We start from the raw sequence: 15,361 nt of genomic DNA on the forward strand, positions 1-15,361 counted from the left end.
CTGATTTCTTGTAGGCCTTGTGGCAGATGCGAGTCTTGAAAAGGGATTTAAAGGAGAGGGACGGATCAGTTCAGGGAGGGGATCCATTGGATGAGGAGCAGCATGTAAGAAATTGCAAAGATGTTTTGGTGAGGAGTAGAGAAGTAGGTGGTCCAGGCTGATCTCATTGGCAAAGGAGAAAAGGGCCTGGGTGACATGATAAAAGACAAAGAGTCCTGTGGCACCTTATAGATTAACAGACCTATTGGAGCATAAGCTTTCGTGGGTGAATACCCACTTCATCAGACTCATACCCACTTCGTCACCCATGAAAGCTTATGCTCCAATACGTCTATTAGTCTATAAGGTGCCATAGGACTCTTTGTCGCTTTTTACAGATCCAGACTAACACGGCTACCCCCCGATACATGATAAAAGACAGATAGAGATAAGGAAGGAGGGGTAAAACTAGGAAGGGCCTTGAAAGTGGGAACAAGAAACTTGAACTTCATGTGGCGTAAGAGGGGAAGTTAGTAGAGGGATTTGAAAAGGAAGAGGATGTGGCCAGAAGAACAGGAAGAAGTACGGCTTTAGCATCTGTGCTCTATATGGACTAGAAGAAGGTGATGTTGGTGTCTGGGAAGCTGCAGAGGAGCAGGTTACAGTACTTATGGCATATGGTGATGAGTGCCTTGGTCAGCGTTTTTGAGTCTGGATAATAAAAAGCAGGATTCTAAAAACATTATGGAAGAAGAATGGAAAGATTTGGAAACAGTCTGGATATAGGGGGCAAAGAGAGGGAATGACTTCTGGGTTATGGGTCTGATTGCCGGGCAGGATGGAGATGTTGTCAAGAGTAACAGACAATGCAGGGTTTGTGTGTGCGTGCGTGCGTGTGTGCATATTGAGCCTTAATTTACTTTCTGTTAAATTTCATTCCATTCCTCCTGGTGCTGATTTCATGTGTGACTGAAGCTAGTAATTCTGTGATTAGTGCATGGGGTCCCTGTCTGAGTGGGTTTGCTTGATATATCCCAGCACTGTGCAGCCTTTGTGGACATCAATTAGTTGCTGTTGCAATGAACTCTTCTCTTACATGTTGTGTGGTGTGCTTGTTCAGATTACTGACATTAAAATGAACTTCTGTTTTTGCCGGGAGTTAACCCTGGAGGACCAACCAAGTGTCATGTCAGGTTCTGAAGGCTCCATCTCAGCAATAATCCCTCGAGTCACTCTCAGTTAGAGATGAGCTCAAGTCACAAAATCTGTGTCTGGACACCTCATGGTTTAGGATGTACAGATCCTTGGTTTTGGTCTGATCCATCATAACAATAGGTGTCGTTTGCAAAATCTGGATCTAGTTCTGTGTTGAGATTTAAAACACTTCAAAGATAGGCGTTCTTCTTAGCCAGGGTTTTGGTCTGGGCCTGTCACTACTCTCAATGAGACTGTTTATTCCAGCTCTTAAGAGAATAACATTAACAGACTCTGACACTGATTTCTCCTTCCTTTAATACTGCCTCCCCTTTATGTTCTGTTCATTTCTTAATTTATGAACGTATTTTACCACTAGATGTCCTTAGTTCTCACGCCGATCCCACAGTAGCATAACCAGAGACCCAGAATCCTACAGCAATTGGTGATAGTATAATAACTGATTTATAAGAAGGGCTATTCTCTGTCAGCATTATTGGGTTACCCAGCCACTGAGAAACCATTTACATAACTGCTGAGAAAATACAAGCTTCCAAATATTGTATAGTAATTATGGGAAAGTATAACAGAAGGAGAGAAACGTTGCTGAGGGATTTGGTAGTGAAAGGTACATTCTCACATGCACATTTGTAACCACTAAGGAATGACAGACCTTAATTTCTTTACTAGCAAAATATCTTCCACTTTTCTACTCTGACCACCTTCCTACAAATGTTCCTGCAACAATGAAGTTAAAAGGGTTTTTTTCTCTCCCTATTGATAGCTGCCCAATAATAGCAGGTGTGCAAGAGGCGAAAGATTGTGTATTTGTACAATATTCCTGAAGATGTCCAAAACTACATTTAGTGTGTGTGCGTCTTATATACATACACATACACTTCCTTTATATACCACCTTCTCCCATGCAGTATGCAGTGTTAATACTTGTATGTGCAACAGAGGGGCGAAAAACGTAATGTTTTCTGAGAAGGAAGACCATATTTAACTCCAGGTGACCAAAGACTGTTTCAGCCTTGAATGGTTGATCTTGGGGTATAGTACTTTATTTCAGTGGTGTGGCTTTTTTTTTTCTTGTTCTGTTTTGCAGAAGGAACATTCATCCTACCTTGGTTTGCTTGTTTGTTTATATTTTTCCCCTCCAGAAAGCCCATTGCTGACCCCGCTACCGTGGTACTGCTGTTTCACAAAGCTGGAGTCGACACGCATGTAGGGGAGAGGGTTGTCACTCTGGCAATTTGTTCTTCCCAAATAGATGTGACTGTTTTGCTAGCTTTCCCTTATTTATTCCTTTTGGTTAGTTCGTTTGCGGGAGTTGGTGGCTTTTTTTTTTTTCAACCTGGAGGGTTAGCTATGCAATTTGGTTTCTTCTGTGCCAACCAACTTGAGTAGCAAAGAGCTCTTAAAAAAACCCACTCCCTTCATGCTATCCCTTGCTTTCCATACCCTGCTGCTCCCACTCAAGCAAAGTTTACAGAATCACTTTTTTATTTGTAAATCTTTGGACAGTGGGAAGGGAAGCTTTGAAAAGAGGAATAAAATCTCATTGCAACCAAGTCCTTCAATCAGGCTGAATTAACTGCCAGTTAAAACATAATTCCATTCCTATTAAGATGGATGAGTTCCCTCTGGAAGTGGGAGCTTCTGTTTTCTTTCCTTTTCTCACTTTCTTTTAAAAATGTTTTTAAGAGCTCTGAGCAAATTACTGCTTTGCCAATGGGGAATTGGGCAGGGATTACTCTGATTTTTTTTGTGCCCAGCAGCGAAAGGGTTAATGCCTGCTTTCCTCTTCAGTATCCGCTAGTTGCAGCCCATGTTGTGATCAGTCCATGTCCATGTGCATTTTGTCCCCCAATTTAATAACAAGTCTTTAAAAAGGTAAACAGTAATAATGACATTCCTCTCCAATTTTCTCCAGGACACCCTACCTGCCTGCAATTCACCACAAACATGACGGAGGCTGTAAAAACCTATAAGTGGCAATGCATTGAGTGCAAATCCTGCAGCCTTTGCGGGACCTCTGAAAATGATGTGAGTTGTTTTTTTTTTTAAATGTAAATTAGTGCTGGTGAAGGAAACTGCAATGACTGCCTTAGAATGCCTCTGTTTCACTACAAAACTGTAAAACACTGGCAGCAGCGATGGGTCACTCCTCCATTGCTCCTTCAGTATACCTGAGCCCTGACTTGGAAAGAACCTCTCTAGTCCGTCACAGTAACTCATTTAATCATTTGTCTCTCCTGAGATTATCATGGGTGCCATATAAGGCCATTTTAGATGATAGTATTTGTGATTTGGACACTTGTCCCATAGAAACTGGACTGAAGCCACAAACCCAATGTCACATAGGTCATTGAACAGCTGTGATCTGGGCTGGATTTGAATAGGTGGTGGTCTAGAGATGGCGTGTCTATCTCCTATTACTAATCTCCCATGTCACCCAATATGAAGCTCATGTGAACTTCAATCTTTATGATAAAACCCAAAGCCATGGAAACATTGGGGTTGGAAAGGACTTTTTATTGATAATCTAGTCTATTTCCTTTGCTCCGTAGCAAGATAAACGTCAAGCAGGCCCTGATTGGCTCTCAGTAGGCCCTTCTCTGACTGGCTGCCGGCCTGCGCAGCCACTCTGGTCTACTCTATGCCCCTCTTGCATGGGGGTGGGGCAGCCGCCCCACCATAGGGTCTATTATAGGAGTGGCCTATTATGAGATTCTGTGGCTTGCAATGTGCAGGAGGTCAAACTAGATGAGCATGATGGGTCCATTGTGGCCTTAAAGTCTATGAGGGTATAATGAAGTGGGAAATCCAATCTCATATATAGGTGTGGTCTGGGGGTAAATGTCGCTCCATTTATCTGATCTTGCTGGTGGATTCCCCCAGCTCAAAAGGAGATTTATCAGTTAGAAACTCAAGCTGTCTTGTTCAATTCAGATGTGGCCAGAAGGGGTCATTGTGGCAAAGTGAGGAGAGTGTGGTGGTTGACCCTGGAAGCAGAACTGTGAGATTTTGTAAATCCATTCATGTTCCCTATGTGCTTATTGTTAAAGCTGTGTTCAGATGTGTGCAGTACTGATTTACATATGCTTGTGTTCCCACCTCAGCAATAGACTAATCAACATTCTCTCTGTCTCTCTCTCTCTCTTGCTTCCCCCTCCTCCCCCCGCCAACAATTCTGCTTCAGGACCAGCTGCTCTTCTGTGATGACTGCGACCGTGGCTATCATATGTATTGCTTAAACCCACCAGTATCTGAACCTCCAGAAGGTAACATGTTCTGGAAGTCTACATTGAGAGCCACAGCACGGCCCATGGGGAGGAGGAAGGAAATTCAGAAGGTGGCCTTGGGCAAGATGGGTGAAGGAATTGGGAACCAGACTCAGAGCAATGAGGCAGAGGCAAAATGTCAGGTAGCTTTGTAGTGCACATCTGATTGCTGACAGTTGGCTACCAGTGAGGCAGATCAATGACCCAGTCCTGAAGGAAAACAAGAGACCATTTGAAAGAGCTGGAGATTCTGTACTGGGGGAAGCCTGAGCTAGAAGTCTCCTGTCTAGTGGGGATGAGGGCTGATAATCTGGTGGGTCTGGGCCCTGTTTAACATTAATCTACCTCTCAAATATGGGAAGTTTACAATACTCCATGTTGGAGAAATGTGGGAAGTAGGCTGTCCTTCCTGACCTATGCTGCATTTCAAGGGAGAAAGCAATCTCAGTGGCATTTCCTTGTGAAAACCTGGTAAATGAGAGAACAGCTCTCCTGTGTTTTAAGTGACTCACAAGATTTGGGAAATCCGCTAGGTTTGGTTCACTAGAGAAGTTCATAGTTGGACACTTCTTACCTGAATTTTATGTTCTTCTCCGAGTTATTGTCCCTACAGGTGTGCCACATTATCAATCAGAGGTTTTTTTTTGTCAGCAGTGTCTGCAGGTCCTCCTGCATGCTACTCATCTTTGTGCTTCAGACCAAAGATACATAGGAAGGGCAGACCTATTCCCATTCCAGTTCCTTCTCAACTGCTTGTGGCTAGAGACTGAGCATTGTGGTGTGTCCACTAGATTAACCTTTTAACTATCCATTCTCCATTTCTTTTATTTTCTTTTTTTTCCTTTTATTTTTAGTACTGTTTCATTTTCTCCTTCACAAGTTTGTGCCTTTGAGGGGAGGGGTTCTGTTCCCCTTTTTGTTGGCCATGGTTATAGCCTCCACCACCCTCAGCCTTTCCTCACTTATGGCCTCACTTCTGTGGGCTCTGACCCAAATCCTGGGATCCAAACCCTGCCAGACCTGCCAGTCAGTAGTGGGCATTCTGGCTGCCCCCAGTCTTAGAGAGTCCCATGTCCCGTTGAAGTGCAAGGTCTGCTCTGGATTCAAGAGCAGATCAAGGAAACTGAGAGAGGATAGAATGAAACTGCTCCTTATGGAGTGCTCCCTGAGACCTACAGGATCCCATTGCCCTCTCTCCCCCGCCCCCCATACATTGGCTTCATCTTCTCAGATTGTTCTGGTGATTTCTTTGGCTCTAGCTCTGTTTAGCAAAAACCAAGGGGTAACTCCAGAGGCCCTGAAGCATTGAAAGAAGAAGAGATCTTGGTCTCCTGACAAGGAGTCTAAATGGTCCTGTTCCAGAGACCAGAGTCTAAGGTACTGCTGAGATTCCTGCTTCCATCAATACTGAGGACCCAGTATCACTGAAAAAGAACTCCAGCATGCTATGTACTGAAAAATATCTTGGCAAACAACCTTGCTTGGCACCAGCCTCGGTACCTTCAGAGTCCTCCAAGCACAGGGATTCTTCAAAGAAACCTCCATCGACCCCAGCTCTGGTACCCTCTGAGGGCCACAGACACAAGGAGTGTGCAGACCGCCCATCTGTACTGTCTCTGTACTGCTTGATTCACCTGAGCAGGAGTACTGCCCTGGAATGCTGGTACTGACCTCATTCCTCTCCCATGAGGACCATGGGGTGACAGAGGCTTGAATCTCCTCTCCTGAGAGGCTGAGGGCCTTTCTGCCAATACAAATATACCAACCGGTACTGCATCTCCCTCACACAAAAACTTGGGCACCGGTATCGACTCAGATGCCAATACCTACTCGACCTCCAGTACTGACTCTTCTAGCCCCTCTGTTGGAGACAGTGGATGACAAATCTTCAGGATCAGGCATCTCTATCTAAGATTTGACTACCTTCCTATTCCAACCTCCCACCCCAGTGGTGTGTCCTGACAATAAGACTTTAAAAACTAGTCATCATCTATCCCACCCACTCTGGCAGGAACACGCCTGGGATCCTGTTCCTTTCCCATATGCCCTCTAACATTGGGCTTTATGGAACCCTGGGTCCCCTATGATGACCAATTTGACAGAGTGTTCTTATGTAAAAGGGCCTGTCAAGAGGAGCAGCCACCAGAATCCAGGGAGCCTGTCCCCCAGGTTCCTGCTCCTCAAAGGACTAAGAACTAAGAGCTGAAGAGGAGGCACCTCTCTCCAATAAATCTTCTTAATCTCCAGATGAAACCATTTTGCTCCCTTCACCATTCAATATGGATGATCATAAATCTTGTCAAGGGTGGCCAAAACTTTACAAATTCCCTTCCAGGAAATACAGAAGCCCCAGCACTTCCTTATGGATATTCTCTATACCAGGGGTGGCCAACCTGAGCCTCAGAAGGAGCAAGAATTTACTAATGTACATTGCCAAAGAGCCACAGTAGTACATCAGTAGCCCCACATCAGCTCCCCACCTACTCCCAGCGGCTCCCGCCCACCAGCAGCTCCGCTGATCAGCGCCTCCCCCTCCCTTCCCGCACCTCCTGATCAGCTGTTTCATGGCATGCAGGAGACTCAGAGGGGGAAGAGCAAGGGCATAGCAGGCTCAGGGGAGGGGATGGGAAGGGGTGGAGTGGGGGAAGGGCCTGTGGCAGAATCAGGGGTTGAGCAGTGAGCACCCCCCAGCACATTGGAAAGTTGGTGCCTGTAGCTCCAGCCCCAGAGTCGGTGCCTACACAAGGAGCCGCATATTAACGTCTGAAGAGCCGCATGTGGCTCCAGAGCCACAGGTTGGTCACCCTGCTCTATACCATGTCTCATGGCAAAATATCTCTGTCTGTTAATGATGCCCTGTTCTCTCCAGTGTGTAACATATGGCAGACATCTGCTATCATCTCACCTACATGGAAGACGGTTGACAAAAAACTGTTCAAGGACTCCGAATACCTTTTTTTCCCATCCCACCTCCCTGGTGGTCAACACAATCAGTGAAAGGAACAGGCAGCGCTGGTTGAGATCTACTCCTCATGATAATGAGCTCAAACACCTGGACCTTCTTGGATGCAAGAGTTATTCTTCAGCTGCACTACAGTTCAGGGATGCCTTGTTGGTGAAGTACAACTCCACCAATTACATTAAATATTTTATTGACCATCTGCCACAGGAGCAGAAGGACCAATTTCAAGCCCTTATTTCAGAAGAAGAGACAATTGCCAAAGCATCCTTGTAAGCCTTACTCAGTGTGGCTGGCACAGCCTTTCACTTTATGTCTTCAGTTATATTTATGTGTCGAGGTTCATGGCTGCAATCCTCTGGTCGTCCTAGAGAAGTGTAGAATACATTAGAAGATTTTCCCTTGGAAGGGCCCAAGCCCTTCAGCAATCAGACAGATGAGTCCCTGAACTCTCACAAAGACCCTGCAATCCTTGGGCATTTACATCCCTGCAACAACAGCAACAAAAATATAACAAGTCACAGACAGTCCAACAGTCTCGCCCAGTTCAGTATTTCACCTTCCACAAGCAGTATTCTATTGCTGCCTCCTAGTCACCAACTTCATCCAACTGGCCATTTTGGCCTATTGATTGACAGTCATGAATCACCACGCTGTATGAATCCTACGCTGTAACATTCTGTCCTCCATCCACTTATGGGAATTCTCTCTCCCATTTCACACCTTCCAGGGAGCTCATCAAACAGATGGATACTGGAAATAATTTCATTAGGATACACCATCCCATTCAACTCCTTCCCCCTTCTCCCTGTCCCTTTTCAAGAACCCTTCTCATCAGAGTCTCTTGAAGCAGGAAGCTCAATCCCTCCTATCACTGGGGGAATTTAATTGGTTCCTCCCAAATTCAACAGAAGAAGGTTTTACTTTTTTGCATTCATCTTCCACAAGGATTCATCTACCACAAGGATCATCTTCATAGTTGCATCCATGCGAGGTTGGGGATCTCACTTTCAGGACTCCACAGCACAGGGCAAATGGGCCCCCAGGAATTGTTGCTGTACATCAACATTATTGCGCTCAGGGCAGTCCAATACATATCCCTTCACTTCCTACTCAGGATCCAGGGTCACTCCGTAAGAGGCATGACAGACAACAGAGCGACGATGTACTACGTCAACCACCAAGGAGGCGCAACATCCCACAGAGGTGCAGAGGAAATAAAGCTCTGGAACTGGTGTCTCACCCACCAAATTGACATCTCAGCCCATCTACCAGGTCTGCAGAACACCTTTGCAGACATTTCTGCCAGGATCACATTTCAACACTGAGCAGACATTTCTGCCAGGATCACAAATAAGAACTGAGCAATACTATCTTTCAGAAGATCTTTCTCACCTAGGGTTCTTCAGTGATAGACCTCTTTGTGACTCCAATACAAAATGCTATCACCTCTGCCTGAGGGGAGGACTTGGTCACAACTCCCTGGAAGAGTCCTTCTTCAGCCCTTAGCCTCAGATTCTGCTATACACTTATCAACACCATTGCTCTTCAGAGTCCTGAACAGGCTGAAACAGCAGAAAGCAGTGGTTATCCTCTTAGCTCCAAAATGGTTGAGACAAATAGAGTTCCCATCCCAATCTCCCCTTATTACACCTCTGGGCTTGGCTCCTCAATGGCTCTTGGGCTTAGAACAGGATTGTTCTCTTGAGCTGCAGTCTGTGCTGCTGAATAGGAGGAAGCCTGTCCTGAGGAAAACCTACTGTGAGGGACCAGATGCTGACCTGCACCCTGACTAACTTCACTGCAATCAATGAGCCCAGCTTCACTGCCTTGGAACTGACACAGTAGCCACAGCTCCTCATTGGCAGCTGGTTTAGCAGCTCTGCTTATAAAACTGGCCTCCCAGCAGATCAGCAGCTGCTAAGTGCATATCATATCTGCAACTGTGCTTGCCTTGTTCCAGTCCCTGCTCCTGCTTTTGCTCCAGCCCATTCCCCATTAGCTTCTGGCTTTGATCCCTGCTCCGCCCCTGGCCTACATCTCTAGTTTACCCTCTAGCTCTGGCATTCAACTTCTGTCCTGGTACCGACCTTGGCTCGTTTCTGGTCTTTGCCCACCCTGGACCCAGGGTTAAACAGTAGGCTGAACTCTCATTTCAACCATTGGGCCTGACTGAACATGGCTTGGTTGGCAACACCTATCTGCAAAAGTGGAAGCATTTCTGGCTTTGGTGCACAGGTGTCATTCTCCCCCTCTGAGTCTTACCTCTCTATCATATGTGACTACCTCCTAAATTAAAAAAAAGTAGGCTTATCATTCAGCTCTATTAAAGTTCACCCGGCTGCCATTACAGCCTTTTACCAGCCAGTTGAAGGGGTGTCACTTTTTGTGCAACCTGCCACTACAAGATTCCTGAAGGGATTGGCCAACCTCTTTCCTCACATAGGGCAGTCTACTCCACTTTGGAACCTTAATTTAGTTCTCAATGCCTTGAGAAACCCCCTTTGAGCATATGGGGAGTTATTCCCTGCTGCAAAAACCTGCATTCCTCGTGGCCATTGCTTCAGCCAGAAGAATAAGTGAATTGGGAGCTCTTATGGCTGATCCACCACATACTGCATTCTACTGAGGCAAGGTGACTTTGTCCTCATGCTTGCTTCTTATCTGAAGTCTCATCAGACTTTCACATCAACCAGGTCGTTCAGCTACTGCTCTTTTTTACCCCAATCCTCATGCTTCAAGGGAAGAGACCAGTCTCAAAACTATAGATGTGAAAAGAGCCTTTGCTTTCTATCTCAACAAGACTAAACCCTTCAAATCCTCTCCTAGACTTGTCTCCATTTCAGAGAGAATGAAAGGAGCTCCTCTTTTCACCCAAAGACTATCTAAATGGGTCTTAGGATGTATCTTAGCATGTTACGAAGCTTTTGGGGTACACCATCTATGTAGGTACACCAACTGACTCATTCCACTAGGGTGAAATCCACCTGTATAACCCCACTTAAGAACAAATGATTCCAGACATTTGCAAAGCTGCCATCTGGTCATTGGAGCACACCTTTTCCCAGCATTATGCTGTCGTTCACACCTCTAGATCAGCTGCAGCCTTTAGTGAGACCGTGCGCCAACCTGTTCTGAACTTGTATCTCAGTACCCTTCTCCGTACCTGAGGTACTGTTTGGGAGTCACCTAACATGGAGCCCCCATAGGAACAATAACTCGAAGGAGGAGAGGTTTCTTACCTGTTCAGTAACTGGAGTTCTTTGATATATTATGTCCCTAGGGATACTCCACTCTGCCCTCCCTTTCCTCTCTGCTTCAGAGTCCTTGCCTTTGAACTTTGGGGTTGAGAAGAAATTGGAGCAATGGCAGGTCTGCTCCTCCCTATATATTCTCCATCTGGAGCGTGAAGATGTGTAGGGTGCAGGCACAGACCCGTGGATGCTGTTGGTGAAAAATCTCTGACAAAAGGCGCATGGGTGTGCACGCGCACACATGGTGCACCCATAGGGTCAAAACATCTTGAAGAACTCCAGTTACTGAAGAGGTAAGGAATCTCTCCTTTTCTTCCCCTGTAGAGTTTATAAATGCCCTAATTAGGGATAGTCTTATGGTTTAGGCCTGTCTCTAATGTTTGATGGGAATGGTTTTGTTTTTGTTAATCCACATACAATGTCATTTAACATGGAGTCATAATGGCCAGTGAGACTCCATCTTCTTGTTGTGTTCAGGCAGCATGTGCAGTGCCTCCTTGACATATTTAGACTAGCCAAAAACTATTTAGAGTAGTTTTCAGTGCTGTTCAGACCATCTGTACCTTGGAAAGGGGGACATTTTCAGATCTTTATTATATTCAGTACATAGTTATGTCCTTGGAAGAAATGGCACATGAAAGTGTTTCTGCTGGTTCTGATTTGTTAGTTGACTTTGAAACAGAAGAACTGGCCCATTGATCTACTAGTTCTTGAGGTTAGTTGGCCTCCAATTAAAATCAACAGAGCCCAATAGAAATTGACAAGAGGCCTACAGAATGATTCTAATGGAGTGTACTGGAATGTCCACCAGGGCTGAGATAAGAATAATTATGAATCAACTATGTAGCTATGATGTGTAAGACCACAGGAGTTTTATGTTTTTTAAAATTTTACTAAAGAGGAAACCAAACTGATAGGGAGAAACTTTTTGGAAATTGAATAGCCAAGATTTCTGTTTAATTGGGAAGTGCCGGGATTAAGTTATCAAATGGCAAAAAGTATTGTGAGGCTGCACATCACAACTGACCAGTAACTTCTGGGGCTAGTCTGACTCTAAGTGAACAACACCAACTGGAAAGGAGCAACGCTGTACTTGCTTCAGGAATACATTGGAAATTCCAGTTGGGGGAGATACCTTCAGTCCCATTGAAACCATCCCTAGCATACAATCTCAGTATTCAGAGTTAATACTGTGCGTGTGAGATTGATTGATTGTTCATTGATTTACAGGGAGCTGGAGTTGTCATTTGTGCCGGGAACTACTCAGAGAGAGAGCATCAGCTTTTGGCTTTCAAGCCTAAGGAGCTCCAGGGATCAAGATGCAATTTGGTCCTGGAGTTGTGTTATCAGCGCACATTTCCCATCCAGAACACAAAGACACACACACACACGTCGAAGAGAATGGACACTCAAGTATAAGAAGAGATAACAATGGTATTTATTGTCAAAGAGTAAGATTTCACTAATATAGTACCTCCTGGGTTTTAGTAGAAGAAACATGTTCTCCTTTTAATGCTCCAAATGGAATCTCTTCACTGCTGTGCATGGTTGATGCTGTATTGTAATAGACTCACATGCATTATGTTAAGGGGGAAATTGTTATACTGATACCAAGGAGTCAATTTTGTGCTTTTTTGTTTGGTCTTCTTCGTAAAGAAAGAAATAGCAACATAGTTCCCAAAGCACTACTGATGAGATGCTTTGGTTGGGATATTGAGAAGCGTTACTCCTCACAAGCTTGACTGAAAACTGCTTTACTGCAACACTATGTAGATCTAGAGAGGCTTTGAAGGTTGTGATAGTGCTGTTCTTCCTGAGTCATGAATAACATGAGCATATTGCCACTGAGACAGGAACTGATCTAAAATTCCTTGGGTGACAGTTTCTTTGCTGAATCATTAAACCCTTTGATTTTACTGATATTAGAAATTTGATTTTAGTGTAAATGAAAGAAAAATAGAATATATATAGAGACTCAGAGACACCTACTCCAGCTTTTTTTAATGTTCAGGGAGACTATCTTAAGGTGGCGCTGTTATATAGTTCAGATCCAAAAGCCTGTTTTTTATTTAAAAAGAGGTGAAGAGTAATGGTTTACAGAACCTGAAAAGAAAGATTGTCATGGTGGTTTTAAAATTTAAATAAAAATAGCTTTCCTTTATTTAAACAGTCCCCTGCTGTGTAGCACGTATCAGAACCAGGAAGCGTCACTGTAATTCACTGTATTGTCACTGTCCAAACTAAGTGAAATGGAGAAAAGTGAACAACAACAAAACAAAAGCATCAATACAGAATAAGTATTTTTTTTTAACAATCTTCTCCATTTCAGTAATCTAAGGGGTCAAACATGTAAGGACTATTTTTTAAAAATATGATTTTTAAGGTTGCAAATATGCTACTCCTGATTCTACCAAGTATACAAGAATTGTCCTATCTTGGGTGTGACGTATAAAATCTGTTTATAAACAGATTTAAAAGCTTGCATGAGAGGAGGAATGTAATATAGGTTGATGAAACCCAAGCAGCATGAGTGACTCAGGATGCCTATGCAAGGTGGTAAAGACACTAAGATTGCATTTGGGATATACATATTAATTGAAGTCTCTCTGCCAAATTATTCACCCTGAGGATTTAAATTGACATTGTCAAAATAAATGGAATTTAGTTTAAAAAAGGTCCTTCCCTGTGTTACTAATAACACCTCAGACTATTACATTTAAATGAACTGTATAAATTTAATTTACTTTTCATTTTTTATGTGGTTTGTTTAGCTTTTTCACTTCTTTCAGCTTGGACACAGAAACCAGTCTGGTCAGTTTCTCAGTCTTGTTCTCGCGGACTCGCACACAGTGCAGTTGTGTGTGAGTTCACAAAACTGCCCTAGAATTGTTTCAATCCCACAAAAACTGTTTTCTTTAAATTCCAAGGTGGTACCTGAGCACTTTATTTCTACCCCTATTGCACCAAATCTACCCCTCATGCAGCTCTATTGTCTTCCCCTGGGATTAATTTCATCCATTAGTAGGGGACAATGCCCAAATTTAATGTCCCCAAACTACTAGATAGTGTCAGTTGAAAAATGTGCAAAAATCGTCTCTCCGTGTCATGCATTGGGAGGGGAAGATAGGAGCTTAAATTTCTACTACAGGCCTACATTATCCAATCCTAGACCACTAAATAGGATTTGTGTCCACACAGCTACAATAAGATGATTGACATACTGTTAAAACAAAACCATTTAAAAACTTTAGATGAGCAACTTTCTTTCAACCTCATTGGGCAACACACTGAAGCACTTCAAACTATTCTTCCCCATTGTCTCATCCAAGTCTCTGAGCGGCCGTTGCCTTTCTTTTCAGCTCCCTCCCGTCTGTAAGAATCCCCTTAGGAAGAGCTAAGGGAGTCTGTCACATTTCTCCAACGCTCCCATGCACATTGCCAGCTTGGCTTCCCCCAGCAGATATGCTGGATCCATAACTAGAGACTGAGTAGGATACAAGACGCTAGAGGTGCCCAAACCTTTTGGTACAGAAAGCTGCACTGGCAGCTTGTCAGGAGCTGGATGGCCACAACTTATTTGCACACATATTTGCATACATTTGTTAATCAAAATAAATTGCCATGACTTTCATATTTGCCTGTTTCAGTTAAATCCTCATGAAAACTTACAAGGGTTTAGCTGTGTCATCTCCACCCTGCACTTTCAGGAAACTGCAGCAGCGGCCCATATCCTAGGACTCCAGGAGCCTCAGTTGGCCTATCAGCTGTACCTGTGTCCCTCTACTCAAAGCATTAACAAGAACTGATTGTTTTACAGCCTCTGTATCCCATATCCAATCTACCAAGGCAGAGTTAGTTAGCTACAGTCAGGAATCCAAATGTATGAGTTCAAATTAATAGTAACTTTCTTGTCATGGTCCAGTTACATTTCATTCATTCAGGCTTTACTCTCACATATCTATGTGCACAGACAGTTCCAGTTAACTTCTAGCAGCCTGATAGATCCAAAGCCTTCACCTCTCTGACATTAAGATGTTCCTGCAACTTATATCTCCCTGATTCACAGCCTTATTCTTAGGCAATAGGCAGGTACATTCCACTCAGTAATAATTCTTAGCATGTACATAGAGCTGGACAACTTCAAAGTGCTTTAAAACATTAATTATTTAATCTACACAATACCCATTATATAAATAGTGCTGTACCCATTTTACAGAGGCACAGAAAAATTATACCATGTCTTGCCCATAGTCATACAGTGAAAAACTGGGGAATAGAACTCCTGAACCCTGATTCCCAGTCAGCTTTTCTAACCATTGGACACATTTCCTTCTGCTACTCCTTTGCTGTGCACTTATTTAAAGGAACAATCCACAATAAGGCAATTTTCGAAACCCAGCATAATCATGACATTCTCATAGGCGAATTAGGGAAATGTGGTCTATAGTAAATAACTATAAAGTGGATGCACAACTGGCTGAAAGACAGTAATCAAAGAGTAGTTATCAATGTTCACTGTCAAACTGAGGGAGGGGTATATCTAGTGGTGTTCTGTCCTGAGTCTGGTACTACTCAATATTTTCATTAATGTCTGAGATAATGGAGTGGAGAAAATCTTGTAAAATCTATGGATGACACCAAGCTGGGAGGGGTTGCAAGCACTTTGGAGGACAGGATTAAAATTTAAA

General features: G+C 43.8%; 1 protein-coding gene across 17 annotated transcripts in view; it reads left to right on the forward strand.

Moving 5' to 3' along the window:
* DPF3 (double PHD fingers 3) overlaps positions 1-15,348 on the forward strand; it is a 246,937-nt gene extending 231,589 nt beyond the window's left edge. For 15 of the 17 annotated variants that reach the window (XM_039535057.1, XM_039535062.1, XM_039535064.1 and 12 more), the window contains 3 exons: positions 3,110-3,222; positions 4,379-4,460; positions 11,904-15,348. In XM_039535057.1, coding sequence (XP_039390991.1) covers positions 3,110-3,222; positions 4,379-4,460; positions 11,904-11,974 — 266 coding nt within the window. In that variant the 3' untranslated portion in view covers positions 11,975-15,348. Of the gene's footprint in view, positions 1-3,109; positions 3,223-4,378; positions 4,461-11,903 lie in introns of those variants that run through there. The other 2 variants (XR_005597648.1, XR_005597650.1) reach the window with 2 other exon arrangements.
* The last annotated feature ends 13 nt before the right edge of the window (positions 15,349-15,361 follow it).

This window comes from Mauremys reevesii, linkage group 4 (genome assembly GCF_016161935.1).
Source record: "Mauremys reevesii isolate NIE-2019 linkage group 4, ASM1616193v1, whole genome shotgun sequence".
NCBI classification, from domain to species: domain Eukaryota; kingdom Metazoa; phylum Chordata; order Testudines; family Geoemydidae; genus Mauremys; species Mauremys reevesii.